Source organism: Lethenteron reissneri, chromosome 39 (genome assembly GCF_015708825.2).
Source record: "Lethenteron reissneri isolate LAM-NWPU_2019-01 chromosome 39, ASM1570882v1, whole genome shotgun sequence".
NCBI classification, from domain to species: domain Eukaryota; kingdom Metazoa; phylum Chordata; class Hyperoartia; order Petromyzontiformes; family Petromyzontidae; genus Lethenteron; species Lethenteron reissneri.
The window spans coordinates 7,401,563-7,426,963 of record NC_083817.1 but is presented as its reverse complement, the minus strand read 5'-3'; the positions used below and the strand labels follow the sequence as shown (position 1 = coordinate 7,426,963).

General features: G+C 45.0%; 1 protein-coding gene across 3 annotated transcripts in view; it reads right to left on the bottom strand.

Annotated features, from left to right (window-relative positions):
- LOC133351955 (cAMP-specific 3',5'-cyclic phosphodiesterase 4D-like) overlaps nucleotides 1-25,401 on the bottom strand; it is a 314,479-nt gene that overhangs the window by 220,158 nt on the left and 68,920 nt on the right. The window contains exon 1 of one of the 3 annotated variants that reach the window (XM_061567582.1): nucleotides 12,646-12,781. The exons of the other annotated variants lie outside the window; for them this stretch is intronic. Coding sequence (XP_061423566.1) covers nucleotides 12,646-12,689 — 44 coding nt within the window. The 5' untranslated portion in view covers nucleotides 12,690-12,781. Of the gene's footprint in view, nucleotides 1-12,645; nucleotides 12,782-25,401 lie in introns of those variants that run through there. 3 annotated transcript variants of the gene reach the window in all.

The following is a 25,401-nucleotide window of genomic DNA, read 5'->3' as shown; positions in this document are numbered from 1 at the left end:
GAGAGGCCCACTCGGGAGGGTGATTTCACTAACCTCTTTCATGCCAACCGGCCACATATGAATCGGCGGCAGAGTAGGCCCCACTAGAGCGTATTTGTTCCAATCTTCCAACTTGGTACACCATCATAACTGCGGCGTACCCATTTATACTGCTGGGTGAACAGGAGCAGAGTGATTGAACTGCCATGCCATTGAACTGCCATGCCAGGAGATTGAAAGGTGCTTCCCATTGTAAAAAAAAAAACGGCTAACTATGAAACAGAATCCTTATTCGACTGGAAGAATCCGATGAGCTATGAAGCTCTTTGTCAGAGATGTCCAGTTGTACAAAAACAACAGCATGCCGATATTTTGGCAACCGTCTTTAAAACACACAAATGAGCAAGTTGCACTTGCATGGAATGAACGTTCAAATGAGCGGTCGCAAAATGCAATATATGGGTGTTCTAAAGTACCGTATTTTATTGGCAAGTACAAAAATGCAGGATCTCTGGCAGAGCGTAGGAGCAGAAGGGCACTCATCACATCTGAAGATGCACACCAGGAAATGAGTTGTCACTTTTCGAGCTGCAAGGTTTCTGTTACGCAAGCGCCTGCGCCGTTACGCACTGCGCATTGTTCTGAGTGGCGGTAGCAACACACAGTTGTGCAAATGTTAAGATGTTTCTATGACGGTGGCTTTCCCTCCTCGCATACAGATTCGATTAATGTAAATGTGTACAGGGTGATTTCCCTTTAATTGGAAAGGGCAGTTTTCTAGATTTTTTTTTCCCTCTGCACCCTGTTTACGTAGAAATAGCACAGAGCAATTTTTGTCTTTGGTGGATAAAGCCCCGCACCTCCGATTAGTACGGTTGGCTACGCACGCTGCGAAAGAAGTTCAACATATGTACACACATTATAACTTTTTGCACCACCAAAGATGGGCTACGTCATTGCCTGCTTCGAACAAACGAGCGGTCCGATAAAGATTGCACTACATTTGCGGAATTGAAAAACGTGTTGTTTACCTTATTTAATTTCGAATCAATGATGCAATATTTGTGAATTCAAAGATGTAGCTCACATCAGTGGCGAGTGACATCTCAACTGGTCCAACCCAACCTTCACCAACTCATAACTGACCAGCATGGTGAAGTATGGTCAAACAAGCAAACATCAGGATCAACATGGAGTGGGGAGGCCCTCATCCACCAACGTGTTCACAAATTTCTGCACATCATGGCATTTATAAATAATAGAAAGTAAATTAATGTATAAACATTGTTTAATTTATTCTAGATTTGAAGCTTTCGTGACTGCAAGGATTCATATTCTTTGGTTTTTTCGGTAAAGTCACGTAGGTAAAATATTTAAATTATTTTACTTTTATTAATTTTTATTTTTTACCTACGTGACATTACCGAAAAAACCTAAGAATATTGTTTAATTTATTTTAAAACAGTTCATTAGCAGGTGGATTGTTGTATTACAGGATAGTGAGAGATGGTGGCAGCTAAGAGAGCCCTCCATCCAACAGTAGATTTACCAAGGTCGATGATAAGCAAGTTTGATTATTTTTGGTTGCGTATAATAACATTAATGTAATTTTTTTTTAAATGTGTCTACTGAGGTCTCGTAAAGAGTAGGCTCCATCTCTCGACAGGAAGGAAAGACGGTTAAACAATAAAACTAACAGACTTTGTTCCCAATTCAACCGGCCGACAGCAAAGCAAGGAAGGCTGCTGGCATTTCGGCAGACATCCTGGATTCATTACAGCTTGTTCCTGAATGACGCAGCGTGGGATCATCTTTCCAGCAACGGAGAGAGATTTTTTTTAAAATTAATTAATAAAGTGTGCGCAACAGGGCACACTAATGCGGCTGAAAAGTCCAAAGTACTCATCAATTCTTGGTTCCGCGATAGACCTCACAAAGAGTGTCTGACTCACGCACTGTGCTTGTTAGCGGAGGCTTCATTTATCAGACTTTCCATCGGGAGGAGCATGTTCAATTAACCATGTGCTAGTCGAGCAGTTGCTTTAAAAACTGCACATGAAATCGCCACTCCTCTCTCATGCCACGCACGGTCGTGGAAATTGGTGATGACGCTGTTCGTAAGGGGATGGATCAGCATCGTTCGAATATGAAAAAAAAAATGTACAGCCCCCTGTCCATTCCACTGCTGGACCAAAACCTACTTGCCCAACAACCGTTTCGTTCGTGGGGGTTTGTTTGACCACACATTCACACTTTTGGTCAGTGTGCATTGGTGAATAGGGAGACGGGAGGGTGGGGGCACCCAAGATGGGTTTAATTATCACGGATGCATCATCTTTTAATCGTATGAAGGCCCTTCCACGCTGATGCCCCCCCATCTAAAGTGATGTGCATTTGTGGCTGTCACTCGCACGTGTTCCAATTTCATAACTTTTTGGTCGTTTGTAGATTTTTGTTTAGGTGCAATTTCTTAGTTTGTTTATTCTTCTTTTTATTGTGCTTAGTAGTAGGGGTTTTATTTGCTTTGTATGTACGTGGGTGTTGGGCTTCGTTCGAGTCGTACGCAGCCAACCGCGAATACGGGATTCAGTCCTCATATACAATGAAATGCACAGCATTGTGGGATGCTGTTGGCACGAATGTGTAAAATGAAATTATTATCACGTATTCGTTGTTTAATCTCCCCAGGGTAGACGTGTCCAACACACGCCGCTACCTCTCTTGGCCACTCTGTTCCAGCGCTATCAGTTGTTGTGTGCTGCCACTGCCGCCATCATGCCCAAGAGTACTTGTTTGACTTATTAATAGCAAAAGCTGACGCTCCGCGCGTCCATGTCCCAGCAATCGGCGCGCGGTCTTCTCTCTGTGCCCCCTCGCGACTAATTCCCCGCGGCGTGTCTGCCAGCGCCTCGTTCTGCCGTGGGATACAGCAAAAAATAAAACAACGCACGTTGCAGGTGTGGAAATGAAGAGGTGAATTAATTAAAAGGGACGTTTTTAAAAAGAAAAATTCGACGACAGAATGCGTGTGTGTGAACCTTAAGGGTTTGGGACATATCACTGTAGACGTGGCAAGATTGGAAATCGCTGCAATCTTCAAAAACGCTAAGACACCTATTGGCAACATCAGTAAGAAAGAGCGCTTTGAGCTTTCCCAATAAAAAAAAGAAAGATGACATTATCATCCTCTCAGCCGACAAGGGCAATGCCACAGTCATCATGGACAAAACCACATGCAATAACAAAATTCAGGACCTACTTAATGATGGGAGCTATACCAAAATTAAAAGAGATTCTACCAACCGGCTCATTACGAAAACCAACAATATCATCACTGATTCGACATCTTTATTCGAACCAACCAAGCGGTTTTCCTTAAAACCCTCTGCTGCTCAACCACCTAGATTGTATGGCTTAACAAAAATCCGTAAAGAAGCTACACCCCTTCGTCCTATCGTCTCCACCATTGACTCACCCACCTACAAACTTGGCCCGATTTCTGGCTGAGATCTTACAACCATTCACTGGTAAGACCACCTCAGCTGTACTTAGCTCACTTGGTATCGTTAATTAAGGACATCTCACTGTCTCCAATGTGATTTGCTCTTTAGTTTCGATGTAGTATTTTTGTTTGCCAAAGTTTCTGTATATGACACCATTGCAGTGATTGAAGATTTGGTCCAACAAGGACTGAATGCTGATGTACCGGCCCTGGTGAGACACTGCCTCACCAACACTTACTTCACCTGGAATGGAACATTCTACAAACAAGGTGAAAGTACCCCAATGGGTTCTCCCTTATCTCCGGTTGTAGCCAATGTTTTCATGGAAAATTTTGAGACAGATGCCATCCAAGTATCCACTCTACGTCTGTCCTTGTGGAAGAGGTACGTAGATGACACGTTCGCCATCTGGCCACATGGCCGACCAGCTCTGAACCAATTCCTCAACCACACCAATTCCATACACCCAGCTATCAAATTCACCATGGAGGTGGAAAAGGATGGCAAGTTACCATTATTGGATGTTTAATCGAAAAGAGACCAGATGGCTCAATGGGACACTGTCTACAGGAAAGCCACCCATATGGATGCCTACCTAAAACCTGACTCCCACCACCATGCATCCCAGAAAAATTCCCTCATCAAAACTCTACACCATAGAGCTCATTGTATTTCCGACCGTCATCACCTAGCCAGTGAACTGGAGCACGTACACCAAGCCCTCAAGATGAATGGATATTTGGATTTCACAATCCGTAAAGCCATCACCCCAACCGTTGGGAAAGAACCATCTGAGGACCCAATCAAAACCATCACATTGCCATACATAGCAGGGGTCACTAAAAAGATTTCCTAAATCATGAGCAAACACAAGATCCAGGTTAGATTTAACACAGTACATTAAACTCGTGATCTGATCCCATCTGTGAAGGATGTGAACCCTGACATGCAATACCCCGGTGTCTACAAACTAAGCTTTGTCTGCGGCAGTAGTTACATTGGGGAAACTAAGCGACTTGTCTCGGACCGTGTTCGTGAACATAAGGCAGATCTGAAACACGATAGGACAAATACCTCAGCCGTGGCTGATCATTGTTCTAATGCGGTGGGCTCACACGAAATTTATTTCCCTAAAATGAAGGTACTTTGCAAGCCCACTGGCTTTCAACAAAGATTCGTTCATGAAGCCATCCATATATATAGACACAGACACAATTTCAACCGAGAAGATGGGTACAAACTAAGCAATCATTGGAAGGACGTTATCAACCAGTTTAAATCATAACTGGCTATGAAGTTCCCATCCTATCACCTTGCGATGTTAGTTGTGCTTTGCGCCCATTTCACAAGCTTCACACCAACACAGCCACTTCGCGCATCGACTACCCCTCGGTTTCGGCTCTGAAATTTCCCATTAACATGCTAATCTCTCATTAACATGCTAATCTCTCATTAACATGCTAATTTTCTTCCGGCAGCCGTTTGATTGGTGGAAAACCAACCACAGTCGGGTTGGCTGCCAACCACTTGCATTAACATTGGCTGCTGACATTTGGGCTACGTTCATTTCAAACTCTTATAAATAGTTTGCCTTTGGAAGCTAGAACCCCTTTTCCTGAAGACGACCGCTTGTGTTGCGATCGTTTTCTGTCATTTTCTTTGAACCTATCTACGTGACTTTACCGAAAGACCCAAAGAATATTAATTCCTGCAGTCGCGAAAGCTTTAAGTCAACATTTCACCAAGATATATTATTGAATGAATATATTTACAGAGCAAGGATGGGCATAGTGTTTATACAAAGAGATAGAGCCATGCCAGTGCCAATAGTTATTTTTATATATATGTGGTGAGAAAAATGAAAATTCGAGATGAACTTTTAGAGATTTTTTTCATCGCAAAATTAGCAATAACATCTTCGAATGGTGTTTGTTACGCAACCTCATTCTCAATAGAGAGTAGCGGTTGCAAGGGAAGTCAAGGCGGCGTTGTTGCGCTACGCGTGAAACAAGTGGAGCGACAGCGGCGGTAGCAGTGACATGGGGGCAGCAACAGCACCAACTGCAGAAAGTTATCACTGAAGGATTACGAAACAGAAGTGCCTCGGGCCGACAAGACCATTAATGTGGCCCTGCCAGCTCCTACTGGCCATTCTGGTCAGAGAGAAGGTTTGCACTGTACTCTTAGTTCTTTCGGTAAAGTCACGTAGGAAAAAAATGAAATAAAAAAATAATAAAAATAAAACAATAAAAATCACGACGTTTCGGAGGCAACACAAGCTTCCGTCTTCAGGTGAAACCGTCACAGCAAAATATCTGTCAGCGTCTCGAGAAGCTGTGACTTCTTGTCTCGTTGTCTGTTAAAAATTCTAACAGATAGGTAAAATTCCTCCCCGTAGAGGGTATTAATTCTAGATTTGAAGCTTTCGTGACTGCAAGGATTCATACTCTTAGTTCTTTCGGTAAAGTCACGTAGGTAAAAAATAATAAAAATCACGACGTTTCGGAGGCAACACAAGCTTTCGTCTTCAGGTGAAACCGTCACAGCAAAATATCTGTCAGCGTCTCAAGAAGCTGTGACTTCTTGTCTCGTTGTCTGTTAAAAATTCTAACAGATAGGTGAAATTCCTCCCCGTAGAGGGTTTGCACTGCTCTGCCACGGCAATCCGAATGGCTTCTTCTTCACCTCACGACGTGGCACTGACAGCACGGTCAGGATGAGATCGAGGGAAAAAGACAAAAGTGTAAAGAGTGCGTTAATCTGATGTATGTGCAGTCCATAATCGGAAGCAACAATCTGACGGATCACAGAAGACTGAACAGATATATTATGAAATGTATATTAAAAGGTGTATGATGGTCTATGAGTACATTGACTATTTATTTTACAAAACCTTATAATACCTGCACTACATATAAAAAAAATAGTCGCCAAAACACAGCCAATTTTATGATAAATTACCAGAATGATTTATCATAAAACACAGCCAATGTTATGATAAATTATTCGGATAACGTTTGACATCACAGTAAAGCTCAAGATTAACTGGCTGCTGCAAAAATTAATGATCCACAAAATACAAATGTGGACCAAGAGGTCGCATGCTTCATCCCCTGGCACGTCAACTGCAACAACAGGGAACATTTCTGAAGATCCCTCCGTCCAGCCATCAGCAGGATAGACAGAAGCCTCGCAATGGCTTTTGGCTACCCGTCAAACAAAGACGGTCACTGCATCGCGCCGTTGCAGATGCACTTTTTCGGCCGTCTGGAACGCTCTTCCATCTCGGTAAAAAAAGAAAGAAAATGTCCTTATATCAATTATCATATTTTTTTTACTGGCAAATGAGGTTCCAATGGTGTAAATGCTTACCCCGAGCTCTCATACTCTTGATGGTGCATTGTCTTTGAGTTGTGCGCCTTTTGGCGTCATCTGGTCCAACCCATGTGAGACTAGACTCTAAGGAAAGCTGTTTCGGGTGTGGACCAATCAACTTCAAGGACAGTACATACATTATCAGAGTTATGTTTTTTGTTTGCAGTATAACTGCAGGTATTGTGGTCTATGCAAACATGACTCCTCGTAAAAAAGGTGTCAGTTTTGTTGCCAGATAAAAGGGTAAAAAACCAATTATCATATTTTTTACTGGCAAATGAGGTACCAATGGTGTAACCGCTTTTTGTGTTTAGCTTGTTGTCCTCCCCCCACACCTTTGATGAGTACACGGTTGGCTACGCACAGCGTAAATGAAGTTCAAAATATATACATGTAAGCACAGCACAGTTAAATGTTGACTTAAAACTGTCGTGACTGCATGAATTCATATTCCTGGTTCTTTCGGTAAAGTCACGGAGATAGAAAAGAATAAATATTTTTATTTGATTTTTAGTTTCATTTTATTATTTTTATTTTCTATCTACGTGACTCTACCGAAAGAACCAATAATACAGCACCACAGTTAGTTGATCGGTAAGTGACGTGTGGGGGGGTAAAGCATAGGCACTCCCACCTATTCCAAGACAATCTGGGCCGTGTGGAAGAGCACGTCAAACTACCCTTTCGAGGAGCTCTCTAAAACTCCCACGAGTCGAGGCCCTTCTGCCAACAGTGGCGTGAGTAAGCAATTGCAGGCTTGCACCTTCATTCTTTACCCGTTACCAAGATCAACAGCAGAAGGGTGCAGTTCTACTCAGCAGCAGAGGACACGGTTAATGTCCATGGCACTCAAGACGCTTTAATCGGCTGTGAGACTTTTAAGAGCTCCTCCGCCACCTTTCCCCACACCCGGCACAGCCCCTTAATCATTTCGCGAGGCTGACTCTGATTTGTACGGACAAAGGCACGGACATTTCCAACTTCTGCTGCATGTGGTATTGATTGCGGCTGCACGGTTGACTGTGGAAGCCGTGTCGAATCCCATTCAATAATTGCAACGTGTTCCTCTCCAACGGCATCACTGTTCCGTGTTTTTTTATTTTATTTCAAGACGGTTCTTATGTCATGGGACCTCCTTTGCCGGTAGAAAAATATGAGAATAGGTTTTCCCCTTTTTTCTGGCAACAAAACAGGTGTCAAGATGTTAAAACAGCAAACTGAAACCTTTTTACAAGGAATCATGTCTGCAAAAACCACAATACCTGTGGTCAGAATGAAAACAAAAAACGCAGTCTGAAAATATATCTTTCTTTTGAGCCTAGTCTCAAAACGGTGTTAGACCAGAGGGCGTCAAAAGGCGTACAGCTGTCTCTGGCGTGATGTGGACCAATCAGTTTAAAAGACAATGCATATATTATCAGAGTACGTTTTTTGTTTGCATTCTGACCACAAGTATTGTGGTTAATGCAGATATGATTCCTTGTAAAAGGTTTCAGTTTGGTGTTTTAACATCTTAACCCCTGTTTTCTTGCCAGAAAAAGGGGAAAACCTATTCTCACGGTTCTTATGCTATGTGATTATGCATATTTATGCACGTGACAGGTTTGTGATTTGATTAATTTGTCAACACATGTGTTTGTCAAGGGTTTATTGATTAAAAAATGTGATATGCCTAATGCATATTATATTATACGTTTTTCATCATCATCACCTTCCGCCATGATCAATCCACTTTTGGATGAAGGCTTATTCAAGCCATCACATCTCTCATCGATGATGGGATGTAATAATATGCATCACGCACCTACACACGAGCTGATTTTATCGCTCCATCTCACCTTCCTTTCTGTCGCTATTCTTGACTATCGGCCAACGTACCTTTGCGCATGTTAAATATTGAAACCACGTAAAGCACAATTATGCTGTCTGCTGATAATAAAAGCCCCACCCAACCCCCTCCCAGAGCACTATGTGCTTCTGAAAATGAAATAAGAGTGGAAATGAAATGAAGATCACCCAAGTGGCCGGTTTGACCCAAGGGGTGAGAGCACCGAGCCAGCAACGCTGAGACTATGGAACGAATCCGGGCAGCCAACCGTGCTTAAAGTTGGGCAATATCTCATCGTGTCCTGGCCCTTCCCTTGATAGACTCAGCCGTAAATGAATAACTGGTGGCGATTACGAACATTTTCAGTGAAGATTTTCTGGGTATGATACTGGCAATAATAAATGTGATAATTGGTTTTCTACCCTTTTATCTGGCAACAAAACTGACACCTTTTTTTACAAGGAGTCATGTTTCATAGACCACAATTCCTGCAGTCGTAATGCAAACTAAAAAACATAACTCTGATAATGTATGCACTGTCCCTGAAGTTGATTGGTCCACACCCGAGACAGCTTTCCTTAGAGCCTAGTCTCACATGGTGTTGGGCCAGATGACGCCAAAAGGCGCACAACTCAAAGACAATGCACCATCAGAGTATGAGAGCTCGGGGTTCCAATGGTGAATAATAAATGTGTCGTCGTTACATCCACCACGACCCGACACAGCCAATTAGTAAGGTTTGTCACGTGAACAAAACGTGCCAATTAGTTACCGGTGAGTGAACCCATAACATGGAGCACGACTTTTCGCTAGTGATTACAACCAGCTCCATCAGGCAATAGCCAGAATAATCTTGGTCGCGAAAACTTACGTGTTAAACTTAAATTGTTCTGGCTACAATCACCCACTGCCGACAATGATAGGTGCTCGCTAACGGCACTTGCTCCAACAGGCTGTCACGGGGTTTATATTTGTCTTTAAGAGTGTATGTAGGTGTACACGTGTATCAATATGCACCTATTTCTCCTGCCTCAGCAGTTATCCTGCTGTATTTTTTCACCTGAAGACGATCGCTTGTGTTGCGATCGAAACGTCGTGATTTATAATTATGTGTTTATTATTTTTCTATCTACGTGACTTTACCAAAAGACCCAAAGGGTATGCACGCGTCTTCCCATTACCTTGAACCAGGTCCACCTTGTTAGAAAAAAACCCATTTAAGCCCAAGATCCTACCTTTCAAAAGACACTCCGTGATGCGTGTGCTTGTGAAAGAGTAAAAACGAAAAATCGAGCTACGTTACGTGTGTACGCTGAGAGGCACAACAGCCGCGAGACCTCACACGTAGTGGTCCGGCAAGACACGTGGCAAGCTCAAGCCGACAGAGGCCCAGTCCACGTCTTTATCGTTGCGCAAACAACAACTTGGGTGGGTGGCAGCGCCTCCCGTGACAGCGCGCAGCTGTCACGAGAGCATCTCCCCCACCGGGACGAGTCATCCCCTCGGTTGGTCTGAAATCAATCGACGAGCATTCATTTGTCTTTACCAACCTCTTGCGCGTGTAACTAAAAAAAAAACATCGTTGGTGATTTTTTTAAATTTAGATATTCATTTTTCGATTTAAAGCTTTCGTGACTGCAGGGATTCATCTTCTTGGTTCTTTCGGTAAAGTCACGTAGAATGGAAAAAATAAAATAATAAAAAGAAAACATAATAAAAAGAAAACATAATAAAAGAATATAATAATATAATATAATATTATTTTATTATGTTTTCTTTTTATTATTTTATTATTTCCATTCTACGTGACTTTACCGAAAGAACCAAGAAGTTAGATATTCATTTTAAGGTTGTTTACCCAGTAAATAAATATCTGTGCAATGTGTCTTGTGAATCTTGTTCAGGGGATGGTCCTGCCAAGTTTTTTTTTGCATGTTGGGGGACAGGGGAGCGATGATTCCCATGTATTTTCCAATTGTGTAATTGCATAATTTGCGGGAGGTGGGAGGTTCAAATTGGCATGCATGAGCACGTTTAGTGTCTCCGCATATAAATATAAACATGTTTTAGTCCCGTTGGCCAAGTCCATTGGACAATTGCCTCTCCTGGCCAATATTATCCAGCAGCGTTTGTTTAATCAAGCAAAACTCTGGACCAGTTTTGACCTTCTGGGTCTCATCAGCAAAGTCTGGATCGTCAAACTAACTACATTGCTGGGTTACCAGACGTTATTGGCAAGTTGGCAAGACCATGCCCTCGAAATGATGGGGCCCTGTTCAATGCAGAAATAACTGTTTAAATTAACGCAGATGGTTAATATTGGTTTGGAAAGCTAAGAGGCCGATAGACTGGAAAATCATATTTTTTTGATATGTGAAGACACTGAACGGAGTTTTTGCCTATACTGTGAATGCTTTAACTCATAACACGCCACAGCAATTCGTAAACTATCTTTCTCGGAGGATGAGGGGCTCTCGGCCCCTTGTCTGTATTGAAACTTAGTTGAAATAAGATCACGTTCTCGACTACGATGTGGACCACACGAGAAGGGACTCATAAGCTCCATCATGGCAAAACAAATGAGAACTTGTACTGTATGTTTAACCCGGGACACGCATCACGCCGAGTGATGTATAGGAACAGTTTACAGCCTTTGAAGTGTTTGCCAAAAAATGTGCCTTCACAGACTGTGTCTTCGTGGTGGAAATGCCCTGTAGACACATATTTCTTACGAGCCAGACAGCACAAGTATGTGCTTAAACCTTCAGGATTTCAATTGCAGAACCTCGAGTCCCCGGTTAGCAGCTAAAACACGGTTTAATTTAAAGCGGTGATTGGGGAGTGTGTTCGTTAGAAACTCATGGCAGGCGCGGTTTGAAACCACGCATTGCAAAATCTACCTCTTATGTTTTTCACGACAGAACTTTGCTTTGAATCGTGAGAACTGCTTTTTGTGTTTTGTTTGTTGTCCTTCCCCCGCACCTTCGATTAGCACGGTTGGCTACGTACGGTGCGAAAGAAGTTCAACATACATGCATACATGAACACAAATTAAAAGCATCAATTTTATTCGGCTATAAAACGACTTCCACAACAGTTATCCGAGCTGCAAAAATTATCATCTGCACTCAAAATACAAAGTGAAATTTCAGCACAAAACATTAATTAGAAGGATTTTTAATACAAATTTAATTTAATATTAAAGATAACTTCACATTTGCTTCACCAATGCAAGTTTGTTAAAATATTACATTCGTATGAAGTCATGCAAAATTGCACTGCAATGATTCCTCCTTTCGAAGTTTGTATTGTTTACGATAGAAATGTACTTACTGTTTGAGAAAAAAACTAATAAATCGACCAACGCTTGCAATACAACTCTCAAGTCTCATGATCGGAAGTGCACCCCCACCCCAACCACCACGAAACTGGCTTGCTACTCGCACAGAGACAGCACAGCGTGATCGTAAACGAGAACACAAATGAGTGGACAATGTCTCTATCACATATCCATCGATCCACGTAAAAATTTAAAAAGTAGATCTTTACACAACGCGTGAGCCACGCGCGGCATTCTGGGAGTGCGCGTAACATCAGCAGCGTTGATTTCGACACGAGCAAAAATCTGCACCGGTTTCGACATTCAGTGGTCTCATCAGCAAAGTCTGGCTCGCTTGAAACAACGGCGGTAAACTGTCAATCTCATCAGCAAGCACCTATACATGTTCCATTACACAACACAGACATACGGGATTACTTCACCCCATTCGAAGCCAACTTAAAAAAGTAACGAGCAAAAATTCTAATCAAGTACCCCCATGCCCCCACCCCACACCCTATCGCGAGCCAATTAACGGAGCAAATATCCGCGTCCCCAGAGAGCAGTAACATTTTTCATACCGTTCCAAAACTTCCCGTGGCAACAAAACAAGTTCAATCGGCCGCGCGCGTGGCACGTACCTAATGCAGGAGTGGCGTCGACGGCAGAAAAAACCTTTGCTCATTTTACGCGCCACGTGAAGCCGCCAACGTCGTGAGCGCGGGCCAGCCGAATGGATTTCTTCGGGGTCGTCCCGGCCAAATGGGCTAAATATATGGCGGCTACTTTGGGTTGTGGTGGGTGGGATGAAGGGGAGAGAGGGGAATGGAGTTTTATCGCCGGTGCCCTCCCGTGCCCTCGCAACGGCACACTTCCATTAATGGGAACGAAGCAAACATTTGGGCCGACGAAGGGGGACGTGCCGCATTAATTACCGCAGACAAATTCCAAACAAGCATCCCCCCCCCCGCCACTTCCCCCCCCACCCCACCGTACATGGCTCTACTTCAACAAGCTGGCCCTTTCCTTCGTCCGAGCGACAGAACCTCGCCACCCCCACGGTGACCAACGTTGCCCTGAAAACACACGGGAAAACACGGCTACTGAAACTCTCGCGGTGTATACGCGATGACCGCACGATCCCGGGCTGTTGAGTTTTTGTTTTGTTTAGGGTCTTTTTTTGTTCGTTGTAAATAATGTGTTTAGGAGCACAAATGTGTTTTACATTTTAATACCGATGTCGTGCGGTATTTTTTTTTTTGCCAGTGTTTCGTGTACTTTAACAACTGATATTTATCGACAGTGCCTATACCACATTGCGTGTCTGTGCATGTGGGTGTGCTAAATGGGAGAGCGGTCAGCCCGCTGGGCTACGAACTCGATGACCCGAGTTCGATTCTCGCTCACGGCCAACACCAGTGACGATTATTTGAACTGGACTTGGGCCTCCTTTAGGTCGACTCAGCCTCAAGTAAGTGATTGGTGCAGTGTGTAAACATCGCCACTAGGGAGACAAAGGTGGCCGGGCGTGGAGCTGATCACCCATCCCCTTGTGTGCCATGCCGGCCTTCATAGATGCTCGATCACAGCACGTTCACCAAAAGTCTGTTAAGGCTTAACAGGAGATCCGTTTCTAAGGTTTGTCTTTACATAGTGTCAACATTTTTTATTAGCTTAACGTTTTTGTTCCGCTCACCCGGTAAAAAAAAAACACGATGGTTATGAGGATGACTTGTTGAAAACAATAACGAGGCAAATTCACTTTTTAAAGTCACGTAATAATCTTCTGCAAATCCCTCAATACAAGGATGATCTCTACCACAGATTTACCAACGGGTCCTGAGATGACTACGGAGTCAGATCCCGGAACCACAAACCCGCCCGCAGAACGTACAGGGACATTTCCAAGAAGCCGTGCGTGATTTGTCTTTGAACGTGTGGAAAGCTGGTCAACGACAACACGATCCTGACGAGAAGGAGGTCAAGAGTTCAGTGGCAGGAAGAGTCCAAGACAGCTGGAAATCTACAACGTGTTCACATCTACAACGTGTTCACAGCCGTTGAAATCCAAAGATCCTCCGCCACCCGAAACGCCGCTGAGGATTTTGTCTTCACCAGAGCCTCGTTTCGCCAACCCATTTCAAGGTTCATGACAAGGGACTTCACGGCTACCATAGCGGCCTGAGGTTGGCCTACCTTACTTCTAGTCAACGAACAAAGACGGTCTGTGCGTCCCGCACTTTCAGATGCACTCCTGTTGCCGTTTAAAGCGCTCTCCCTTCCGATATCAGGAAGCCACATGAGCTACGCACTTTAAAATCATCTGGATTGAAAACTCATTTCTTTACAACTGCTTTTTGTGTTTAGTTTTTGTCCTTCCCCCGAACCTCCGATTAGCACGGTTGGCTACATACGATGTGAAAGAAGTTCATACGTACATGTATGTATGTAAGTACATGTATACATACATGTATACATACTTAGCAGTTAGCGCGCTTGCACCCGGCGACCCAGGTTCAATTACTGCTCACGCCCAACATCGGTGATGATTATCTGAACCGGGCCTGGACCTCCCGTAGGTTGACTCAGCCTCAAATGAATACCTGATGCGGTGTGTAAACATCGTCACTGGGGAGACAAAGGTGGTCGGACGTGGTGTTGGCCACCCACCCCCTCGTGTACCATTCCAGCCCTCATAGGTGCTCGCTAACAGCACTTGCCACTACAGTCTGTTAAGGCTATACGGGGGATCTTTGTCTTTTTTATACATACATGTAAGTATATATATACATATACACATACTTCGCCCTGTCAAGTAACTCCTCTGCTATTAGTAATGATTCACAGCCCCATTGTCAATCACCTGTTGGATGAAGAATTCCTTGCGATGTATTGTCGGTCACAGGGCGGTCGTGCGATCACTCTTCACCACACCGCTCAGCGCGGGTCGGTCAAGTGGGCGCCCGGCACCAGCTAGGATATCGCTCGCCACTGATGTGAGCCGTGCCTGGGAATTTCACTCGAGCCGCCGACCCGGATTCATACGTTTCTTCCAATGGCCTAACCGCTGTGCCACTGCTCCTTCCGTGTGTGCCGTACGGATTAATGTGTGCGAATAATCTAACGATGTGTGGCTATACATGGACGTATGCACGTTTGATTGTATGTATCTGAAAGTACTTACGAATAAAATGTTTTGCTGGTAATTCCCATTGTAATCATGAAAAAAACGTTTGATAATAACTTAAAAGCTTAGGCATATAAACCAACATGTTTGGCAATGGCACTTCATCGGATCAGAAGGGCAATTGGCCCGACAAGTTAATTCATTATAAAATTATATCAAACGCACGTGCAGTATTTAACTTCAACCCACCCTGCTTGTGCTCATTAAAATGTCCTTAACACATGTACAGCCGTCCCTCAGCACGGACATGCTGTTTGTGTGTACAGTACAAATTACATAAACAAATTCCACCGTGCTCACGTCACAAAACAAAACCGTGTTGTGTGTGTCTCTCTCTCTCTCTCGGCTATCAACAGGAGAGCGGCCAATTGGGCCACAAGCAATGGACGAGAAGAAGGCATGCAGTGTCCACTTCTACCATATGGCCATGCCCATTGCTACCAATGTTGCGGCCCCTGGAAACCCAGTTTTGATCCACAGGCTGTGTGAATTAAGTGCCTCGGGAGGGTAACGGCGGGTGGAGGGGGGGAACTTTTTAATAACCGATGGGAAATGAAGTCAAGTTGTGGTCACTTATATTTTTCCGTTGTTGGTCAGAGCCAAACGGAGCGTCCTGTACCCGGTGAAGTTTCGCGCGCACCCAACGCGTTATAAACGGCACAACTGATAGCAGGAGCAAGAGTGACCTGCGATGGAGAACAGAAATGGAGCAGCGTTCACTTTATTTATCCCCACGGTTTTTTTTTCGGATGCTCCCTATCCCTTACCCCTTCCCCCCCGCCAAGATACAAGACGTTAATCTATGCCTTGTTTCTTGTCTTAACCAGTTTGGGCTCTTGCCTCCCCAGGCCCAGAGGTCAGGAATACACCGCGGACAAGGACATCGCATCATTGGCCGAACATCAGCGTCAGAGTTAGCCACGTGCGTGCTGACATGAAGCGGTCTATGATGCGTAAGCAGGAACTTCTTACGAGACGGGGCACCCGGAATGTGCCCCGTCTCGCCAGATCTCGGAAGCTAGGCAGTGGTTGAGCCTGAAAATTGCCTCGATTGGTGACCACTGAGAACCAACATGATGCCACGGGGCTTGCGGGGCTAAGCGGTGGGCAGTGCAGTGGATAAATTGACAGCCTTGCACTCTGCTCTACGCTCCCATACCTACGGCTCCTTGACTTTACCAAGCCGCCACAGACCATGGCGGGGAAGCAGAGGCAACACTCAGCATACACAGCAGTCGGAGGCTGCTCACCCATCGGTGGATTGACAAACATAATAATAATGAAAGTAGCTGTCCTCAGGTGGAGAACAGGTCTGTCGAGGAGACAGAGTCATTCAGACTCTGACATTCAGACTCTGTCTCCTCGACAGACCTGTTCTCCACCTGAGGACGGCTACTTGCGTTGTGGCCGAAACGTCGTGAGAATTATTATATTATGTTTTCTTTTTTATATTATTTCAATTCTACGTGACTTTACCGAAAGAACCAAGAAGATGAATCCCTGCAGTCACGAAAGCTTTAAATCGAAACATAATAATGAACTCGGGTTTCTGTTGCTAAATTCGCACAAGACCTCACGGCGCTTTCAAATGAAGGTTAAGTTACGTAGAACGTTTGTAGGAACGGGTGAGATTTAAGACGCGATTTAAAACGTGTAGCAGACTCAGATTCCCTCATGGGCCAAGGAAGGGAATTCCACAATCGTGGAGTGTGGCTGCGAAAATCTCCGCCTCCCATAGAGCAACGTCTGCTGTTTGAAACAATGAGAATGCCAGAATCAGCAGATCTAAGTTTTCTCAGTGGAATATGAAACTTAAGCAGATCGGTGAGCTATTTAAGAGCCAACTCATTCGAGTCCTTAAACGTGAAAATAATAATCTTAAAGTCGATTCTGTACTTTACAGGGAGTCAGCGCATGGAGGAAAGAATATCAGTAATATGGTCACACGATTTAGATCCGCTTAAAACCCAGGCAGCTGAGTTTTGAATATATTGCAGTTTTGACTACTTGTGTTGTGGTTATTGCAAACATGATGCCTTGAATAAAGGTGTCAGTTTTGTACCTAGTTTAAAAGGGTAAAAACCTACTACTATATTTTTCCACTGGTAAAAGAGATCTCATAGTGTAAATGCTTACCCAGAGCTCTCAATACTCTGATATTGCACTGTTTTTGGATTGTACGACTTCTGGTGTCATCTGGTCCAACACCAATGGGGACTAGGCTCTAAACAAAGCCGTCTCGGGTGTGGACCAATCAACTTCAAGGACAGTGCATATTATTATCATTATCAGAGTTGCTTCTTTTTGTTTGCTTTTTTGACTACTTGTGTTGTGGTTATTGCAAACATGATGCCTTGAATAAAGGTGTCAGTTTTGTACCAGTTTTAAAGGGTAAAAACCTACTACTATATTGGAGTCTATTTAGAACAGTTTTAGAAACACCAGCAGCAAGCAAGGCATTGCAGTAATCCAACCTTCATCAAATGAAGGCATGCACCAGTCTCTCAGCATCGGGAAGGGAGAGCATGAGTCGAAGTGGAGCTACGTGGAAAAACGTTCCGGACATTTGTAGGAATTGCCATTGTTGTCGAACTTAAGGAAAAGGCTGCACATACCGTGCTGTTATTGCAACGGGCAAATCGTGTACTTGTCATCAACATTCTGTGGTTTTAAACAAAAAAATATTTAAATAAATAGTTGTTTGTAAATACAGCCCTTCTATCGGTCCACTGCTGAATGAAAGCCTCTCTAATTCTTATCAGTCACGGGAGTTCTTTAAACATCCGTCACCATGCTTATCAGTAGAGTTTGGAGAGAGGGGGTCCCGTGAAGGTTCAGATATCACTCGCTACTGACGTTAGCCATCGCCAGGAATCGAGCTAAGGTCATCGGGATCATATCGCAAAGCTCAAAGCAATGGGTCAACCACCCTCACAGAGAAAATATAATACTGGTAGGAACCTCCTGGTTACACCAGCCCACAGGGGATTATTGTGTCCGTCCGTCGGGCAGAGAGAGGCTGGGTGGGGAGGGATGGGCTGGGTGGGGAGGGTGGGGAGGGGCTGGATGGGGAGGGTTGGGGTGGGAGGGGTGGGGATGGGTGGGGAGGGGCTGGTCACCCCGTGGTGCCCTTATAAAACTCAACGTTTAACCTACTCACGCCGGCTTGTGCCCGCCCACACAGTCTGCCATATTTGCGGAATACACCACGCCGCCGTTGACCCTGGCCATTGACCGAGAAACCCAACGTTCCTACCAGCTCCCTCCGCAGGAATGTGTTATATATGTTTAAGTCTCTTACCCAGTAAGCATGCCCAACGTTGGGCCAACCTTGGGCCAATGCTCCACGTTTCCTGGGAATTAGGATTCACGTTGTCTCGGCCAGCCGAACCAACAAATATCAAACAACAAGACAATGAAGAATAAGAGAAAGAAAAAAAAACCCTGCAGCGAGCGCGATGCATGAGACAGGATACAGGATGGAGACATGCTGCATATTATATATTGTTTTGGCTCTAAGCGCACCCACGCGGGGCCTCCTCCTCCTCCGTTGCCTTTCCCTCCCCGCGCCGCACGCCACCGCGAGACGTCACGGCAACATCGCTGCCCGTGCCGGCTACGCGATGGTCCCACACAATGACGTGCCCACGGGGTTGCTGCCACAGTGGTGCAACCGGGTTCAGCGTGCTCGGCTTGCAACCCGGAGGTCACCGGTTCGAGTCTATAAAAAAATGGGACAAGTTTCTTTCATGAATCCTGCGCCCCCCACCCCCTGGGCTTCTGTATTAAATAAAAAAAAAACATCTCGCCACGGTGGTCAGATGTTAACTACCTCTCCTGGTATATAGGAGGTCGTGGGTTCAATCCCGACACCGAGGCCTGTATATTTGGAATTTGCATGTCTCTCTGCGTAGTTGCTTGGATTTTTCTCCGGGTCCTCCGGTTTTTCCCCCCCACATTTAGAATCAACGTGCGTTTAGAGTATTGGGCTCCTATAAATGTCCACAGGATGAGCCACTTCCTTAAGCTATGATTTGTGGCCAGATCGCTTCTGAAAAATGAGTTAAATAGCTCATTGGGCCTTTCCTGGTAAAATAAAAAAAAATAGTTCAGTTTATTTACATCAGTCAACCCTGGCAGGTCACAGATGGTGGGGTAATGTGTGGGTACTCCCAACAGATTCCGAAATGGCTTTGCCAGCGTGGAAGCGTAGGCCCTCTTGAGCTCACCTTTAGTGTTATGAGTATATAATCCCTGCACCTTAACCTGGCTGCACCTTTCCAGCCGTTTTCTGAATCCACTGATGGATGAAGGCCTTCCTAGCCATGCTGACGGTCATTGTCATTAGGTGAAAGCGCTCTTCTGCGTACGACGTTTCCTGCATCCTTCTGAGACAATGAACTGGTGCGCGAATTGGGGGGATGGTGGGTGGGTGTGTAAGAGATATCGATGGCATGTGCATGCTGGCAGACATCTGTCTCGCTTGATGCTTGGGTGCATGTGAATAAAACTAGTCTGGTATTAGTACAAACACATATAGTGCTTTAATTAGTAATGTATAAACAGGATGAAGCTATGTTTGTGTTGGATCTTGCGAGCAACATTTGAGCAATTATGCAACCATCGGGGTTTAAAAAATATATATATAATCACGGATGCCTTGAGCACGTACTTGTTCAACGATTGTCAGGATGCGGAGGGTTATTGAGAAAATTGACTTGTGAACTGCGCTTTTATGAGGTCCAATCAAAACACACCGTTCACGTGAAAACGATCCGCGGCGCTTGCGTGAATATATTTGCATGCGAGTGGCACGCGTGCGACGCTGCAAAAAAATATATATATATATACAGGTTATACGCTCAAGTAACTGGAAGCGCATGGACAAAAGACTACTTGCAGAGTCTCAATGAATGTGCCTCTGCGTGCGATTGCCAGCCAAGCAAGTGCCGACGTCTCTATAAGCAGCATTGAGGCAGACTGACACTTCCTGCAGAGATGTGAATCAACCCCACCTCGGCATTTTACGTACACACGAGTGCACACAAGCTGTAGAGTGGTGGTTTTTCAAACTTCGTTGGTTCGCAGACCGATCAGCCGTTGAAAACTTTTCCGCGGATCACCCAGCCCCACTCAACCCCTAGTGACAAAGGGCATTCACTTTCCTTTCTCTAAACACCACTCGCACAAAATAATTGATATTATCGGAAGTAAAAAATGAAACGCAGCTGAAAAGTTGTTTTTTAGGTGTGGGGGCATTTTAGATGTGAGCGTTAGGTTTGTTTAATCAGGGGTAGTTTACCTAACGTAAATTTAAAATTAAATATCATGAGTAAAACATTAATGTACGTCCGAAACAAAGGTATAATAAACATTGTCATTATTTTTCGATTTAAAGCTTTCGTGACTGCAGGGATTCATATTCTTGGTTCTTTCGGTAAAGTCATGTAGAAGGTAAATAATAAAATAATACAAATAACAAATAAAATTCTCACGACGTTTCGATTGCAACACAAGCAATCATCATCAAACGTCGTGATAATTGTATTGTTTAATTTGTATTATTTTATTATTTCCCTTCTACGTGACTTTACCGAAAGAACCAAGAAAATTGTCATTGTTGTCCAGATCAACCTGCGTTTAGATCACAGCCACCTGGAGGGCCGTCACGGACCATGGGTGTGTCTGGGTACCATCCTCTGAAACCGCTGCTCTCGAAGTAGACAGGACACACGCACGGACATAATTCGACGCATCGATGCTCTCACTCGTGACCACGCACGCACCAGGGTACTTACGTTAATACATCTGCGGTAAACACATCACTCAACGTATGAGACGTGACATCAAGAGAGCATTCGCCAGGCAGAGGCGTCGTGCTGACTCTTGAGAAAAAGTCAGTGGGCTCGTCGCAATCAGAATATTTATGAATACTGGAGGAATCCGATGAGCCGTGAAGCTCTTTTGCACCGACGTCCAGTAAGGGGCGAGTCAGTACTCGGGAAGAAGACGTCACCACAGAGGGGATGGATGGCGAGCGGCCGAGGAGGCAATGCGTCAAAGGCAATGTGCGCCACGGAGATCGGAGCGACGAGGTGACCTCGCGTGCCGGCAGCCCGAGCGAATGTTGCATCACAAAACCGTGAGATGATGGAGAGGCATCTCGACTGACGATGACAATGGTGAGATGTCTTTGGGGTGCTATCAGGGGGCTAGGGAAGAATCTCTTTAGGTCCACTAGCAAGACGGTGATGAATTAATATCAGCGCCACGCTGTGAGTGTGAATTTAGTAGCCACTTCCTTATATATGTCGTTGAAATTATAATATCTTTATTTCTAACCCCCCCCCCCCTACCCCAATCATCCCGATTGTGCTATCGGTGTTCTGTCAAGGTCAAGAGAGTCCATTTAGATCTCTCACAGCGTGTTGCAACTCTTATTTTTAGATGACTACCCAGGGATGTATTTATGAACTCGTGACATCACTTTAAGTGACTTCCGTGTGTGCGGGTGGGGGGGTTACACCTTTCCATATGCATCGCGACAGAGAGTAACGTCGTCGAGTAATCGCCGCGTGACATTACAACCAATAGTTTACATTCTTAGAGAGGGGGGGGGGGTACTTAGCCAAATATAAATGTGGTTATCTTTTTTGTGTGCAGTCATTATCGAGCGGCGATGAGACCATCAGCTCACTGCACTTGAGAACCCCGTTTTAACGCAAGCGGCCGATACCGGATTTGAACCTAAGGATATAAGCGGTTCCAGATCAGTACTCTTACCCCCCCGTCACCCCCTAATCTTAATCACATTTTGCGGCAAAATAAGAACAATAACTGCAGCTGCCGGGCGCACGCACCGAATAAACACGGTGACGTAGCGTGGGTGGGTTCCTAGGAAATGTCTAAAGTCTTCCAGCAGGGAAATAATGCGCCCTTAAAGTGGCAGGGCAAAAGTGCGAGGCACACGACGGAATTCAATTACGCGGGGGGTCTGGTTCCTTGCGTAAGCCTCAAATGGCTCATCCAGCGTCTCCCTGTGATGCTGACTGTGGTAGGAGCTTCCGAGCAAGCAGTTGGGTCAGCCTGGCCTCTTGTGGTCAGTTAAATAAACTGCTACCCTGTACTGCGGTGGCGGGGTTGAAATTTTGTTCACGGCTCTGCTTTATAAGCCCTCCGATGTGTTCTCGGCAAAGCCGTAGCCATGGAGTCAACATTGGGGGGAGACCAAATCTTCCAGGGTGTCTGGGGGTCCCAACCCAGAAAAAGATCTAAATTTGAAAACTCATTTCCTGCCTAAAATATTTTAAAATTCACTAACACATGGGATGGACTTTTTATTTAATTTTTTACAATAATGTCTAATAGTGTATTGTATTACATTGCTCTGTTTTTACTTTGTACCATTTCTTGTTTCATTGTATGGAATGGCAGAGATTAGGGATTAATAAAGAACAGCCATAACCACAATCATATAAACAGAAATCTATCCATTGATTTATATAAAGACAAGTCCATATATTGTGGCCAAGGTTTATCAAATTGCTCTTTTTATTTACATAGCATAGCAAATTTTTTATAGCACTTTATTGGGGGGGGGGGGCATGTTGATTATATATGAATATTGGGGGGGATGTGTCTCCCCCCCCACATTTATATTATAACTAACTTTCCTACCCGGCTTCGCCCGGGACTTGGATTCACCACGCCCGGCCGCCTTTGTCTTCCCAGTGGCGATGTTCACATACCACAGCAGTTACTCGTTTGAGGCTGAGTCGACCTAGGGTCGCTGGGTTCGTAGCGCGGCGCACTAACCACTACACTACAATGCGTTACGCTTCCACATGCGCGGGTCACATGACAGATTTGACGTCACAGCTCACTTGCCGTGCAAAAAATGTATGCATTATTGAGCCCCCCCCCAAAAAAAAAAACCCACAAAAGTGTATTTTAATAATCTTTTGCATGGTGTACAGTCTGGAAAGTACCCACATGGCAAATTTAAAGTGTGTTGCATGTCGGGAAGTACGCTAAACATTTTGAACAGACACACACAATCACAACTTTGCCTTTTTTATATATGGAGATGGAGATTACGGCCTTGGTTCTCGGGGTCTTTTTTTTACCCGCGTGTTACCCGGAACGACGTCCTCAGTCGTTTCGCTCCACGTGCTGGCAGCTTCGGCAAAAAAAAAAACACGCACACACACACGCGTGTGAGCGGCACGCAACGGCGCAACAGGCAGGGGATCGTGAAGATTGAGCGAATGTCGTTGCAGGTTTGCACGGCCTCCACCAAGTCAGATACAACCGCTCGACAACAATCTGGCAACCTAAAATTCTGAAATACAAAATCTAATATCAGGTGCATAAAAAAATGTGCCTGAACGTAATGCCTGAAAGATAAAATGCATTAGGTTTTGTTTTATGCATGTGGAAATGTGTCAGTAGTAAGGGAGCGGTTAGTGCTACGCTGCGCTACGAACCCGGCGATCCGAGTTCGATTCCTGCTCACGGCCAACACCAGTGGCCATTATCTGAACCGGTCCTGGGCCTCCCCTAGGTCGACTCAGACTAAAATGATTTTCTGGTGCGGTGTGTAAACATCGCCACTGAGGAGACAAAGGCGGCCGGGCGTGGCAGTGCCGGCCTTCATAGGTGCTCGCTAACAGCACTTGCCTCAACAGTCTGCTAAGGCTATACGGGGGATCTGTGTTTTTATACTACAGGACATAACTGGGATATAATTTAATGATAAGCTATACCTGATTTGAGTTATTTAAGCGTTGCGGTCTGAATAAAGATGTATTCAATGAACTGAATACATTAAATTGATCAAACAAATCAATCACCGTAAATACTGACCACGTTATATACCGATGTATTTATGCGTGTAGAGTACAAGGATTATTCTGAGTGGACGGCAATGTGGATTGAACCTAACGGTGCATAACCCAGCTCGGCATCCTCGTCTAAATTGTCTAACATGTTGATTTGAAGCTTTCGTGACTGCAGAAATCCATACTCTTTGTCTAACATGTTGTTACCAAGCGTGGCCACAAGATGGTAGTCAACAGCTACTGAATGTTGAGTAAGACGATTGAAACAGCACTCTCGTTGTTACCGCGTGTTCAAACAAGACGATGTTTCCGCACAAAGCATGTGATGCCAATGTACATTTGTTTGTATTTAGACAGTACGGAAGGATTTGTAAGAGACCGCATTCATGGTTACGCAAGCGCGGGGGAGGATAGGAGGCGCAATGGTTTGCACGCTCCGCGCTAAATTGGCACCCTGCGTTCAATATCTGGCCACGGTGAGTAATATCTGAACCAGTCCTGACCCCCCCCCCCCACCAATGATCAGCGTGGTGAAGTATGGTCAAACAACCGCCGTGACTAACATTGTATTGGCCGAGGCCTTCATCCAGCAATGAGCTTGATGAAGGCCTGTAAGTTATTCTACACGATTATTATAAATGGTTCCATATTTTCAGCACTGTTGGAATTACAAACGGTAAAAGCATGTCCATATTGGGCAAATGCTGTTGAGCAAACGCATATTAGAGGCAGTAAGGCACACACTGGGATGGCGTGCCGGCACCACGCTCATTGAGCAACATTATTCAACTTGCCGTACTAAGTACATTACTCATTTTACTGGTTGGAACCTCCTGGTTACACCAGCCCACAGAGGATTATTGTGTCCGTCCGTCCGTCGTGCAGGGAGGGGCTGGGTGGGGAGGGAGGGGCTGGGTGGGGAGGAAAGGGTGGGGAGGGGTGGGTGGGGAGGGTGGGGCTGGGTGGGGGGTGGGAGGGGTGGGGCTGGGTGGGGAGGGGCTGGTCACCCCTTGGTGCCCTTATAAAACCCAACGTTTAACCTACTCACGCCGGCTTGTGCCCGCCCTCGGGCATATTTGCGGAATACACCACGCCGCCGTTGACCCTGGCCATTGACCGAGAAACCCAACGTTCCTATCAGCTCCCTCCGCAGGAATGTGTTAGCCAGAGTAAACGCAGGGGAGGCTCAGGTCCAGCTCTAATCGCATTGGTACAGGAATGGCCTGCCTTGCTTCTTGTATGTAAGTACGTTGAACTTCTTTCGCACCGTACGTAGCCGACCGTGTTCATCGGAGGTGCAGGGGGATGGGCAACAGACGAGACACGGAAATCAGTTCGAAAGAAGTGAGTTTCCAGATTAGATTTAAAAG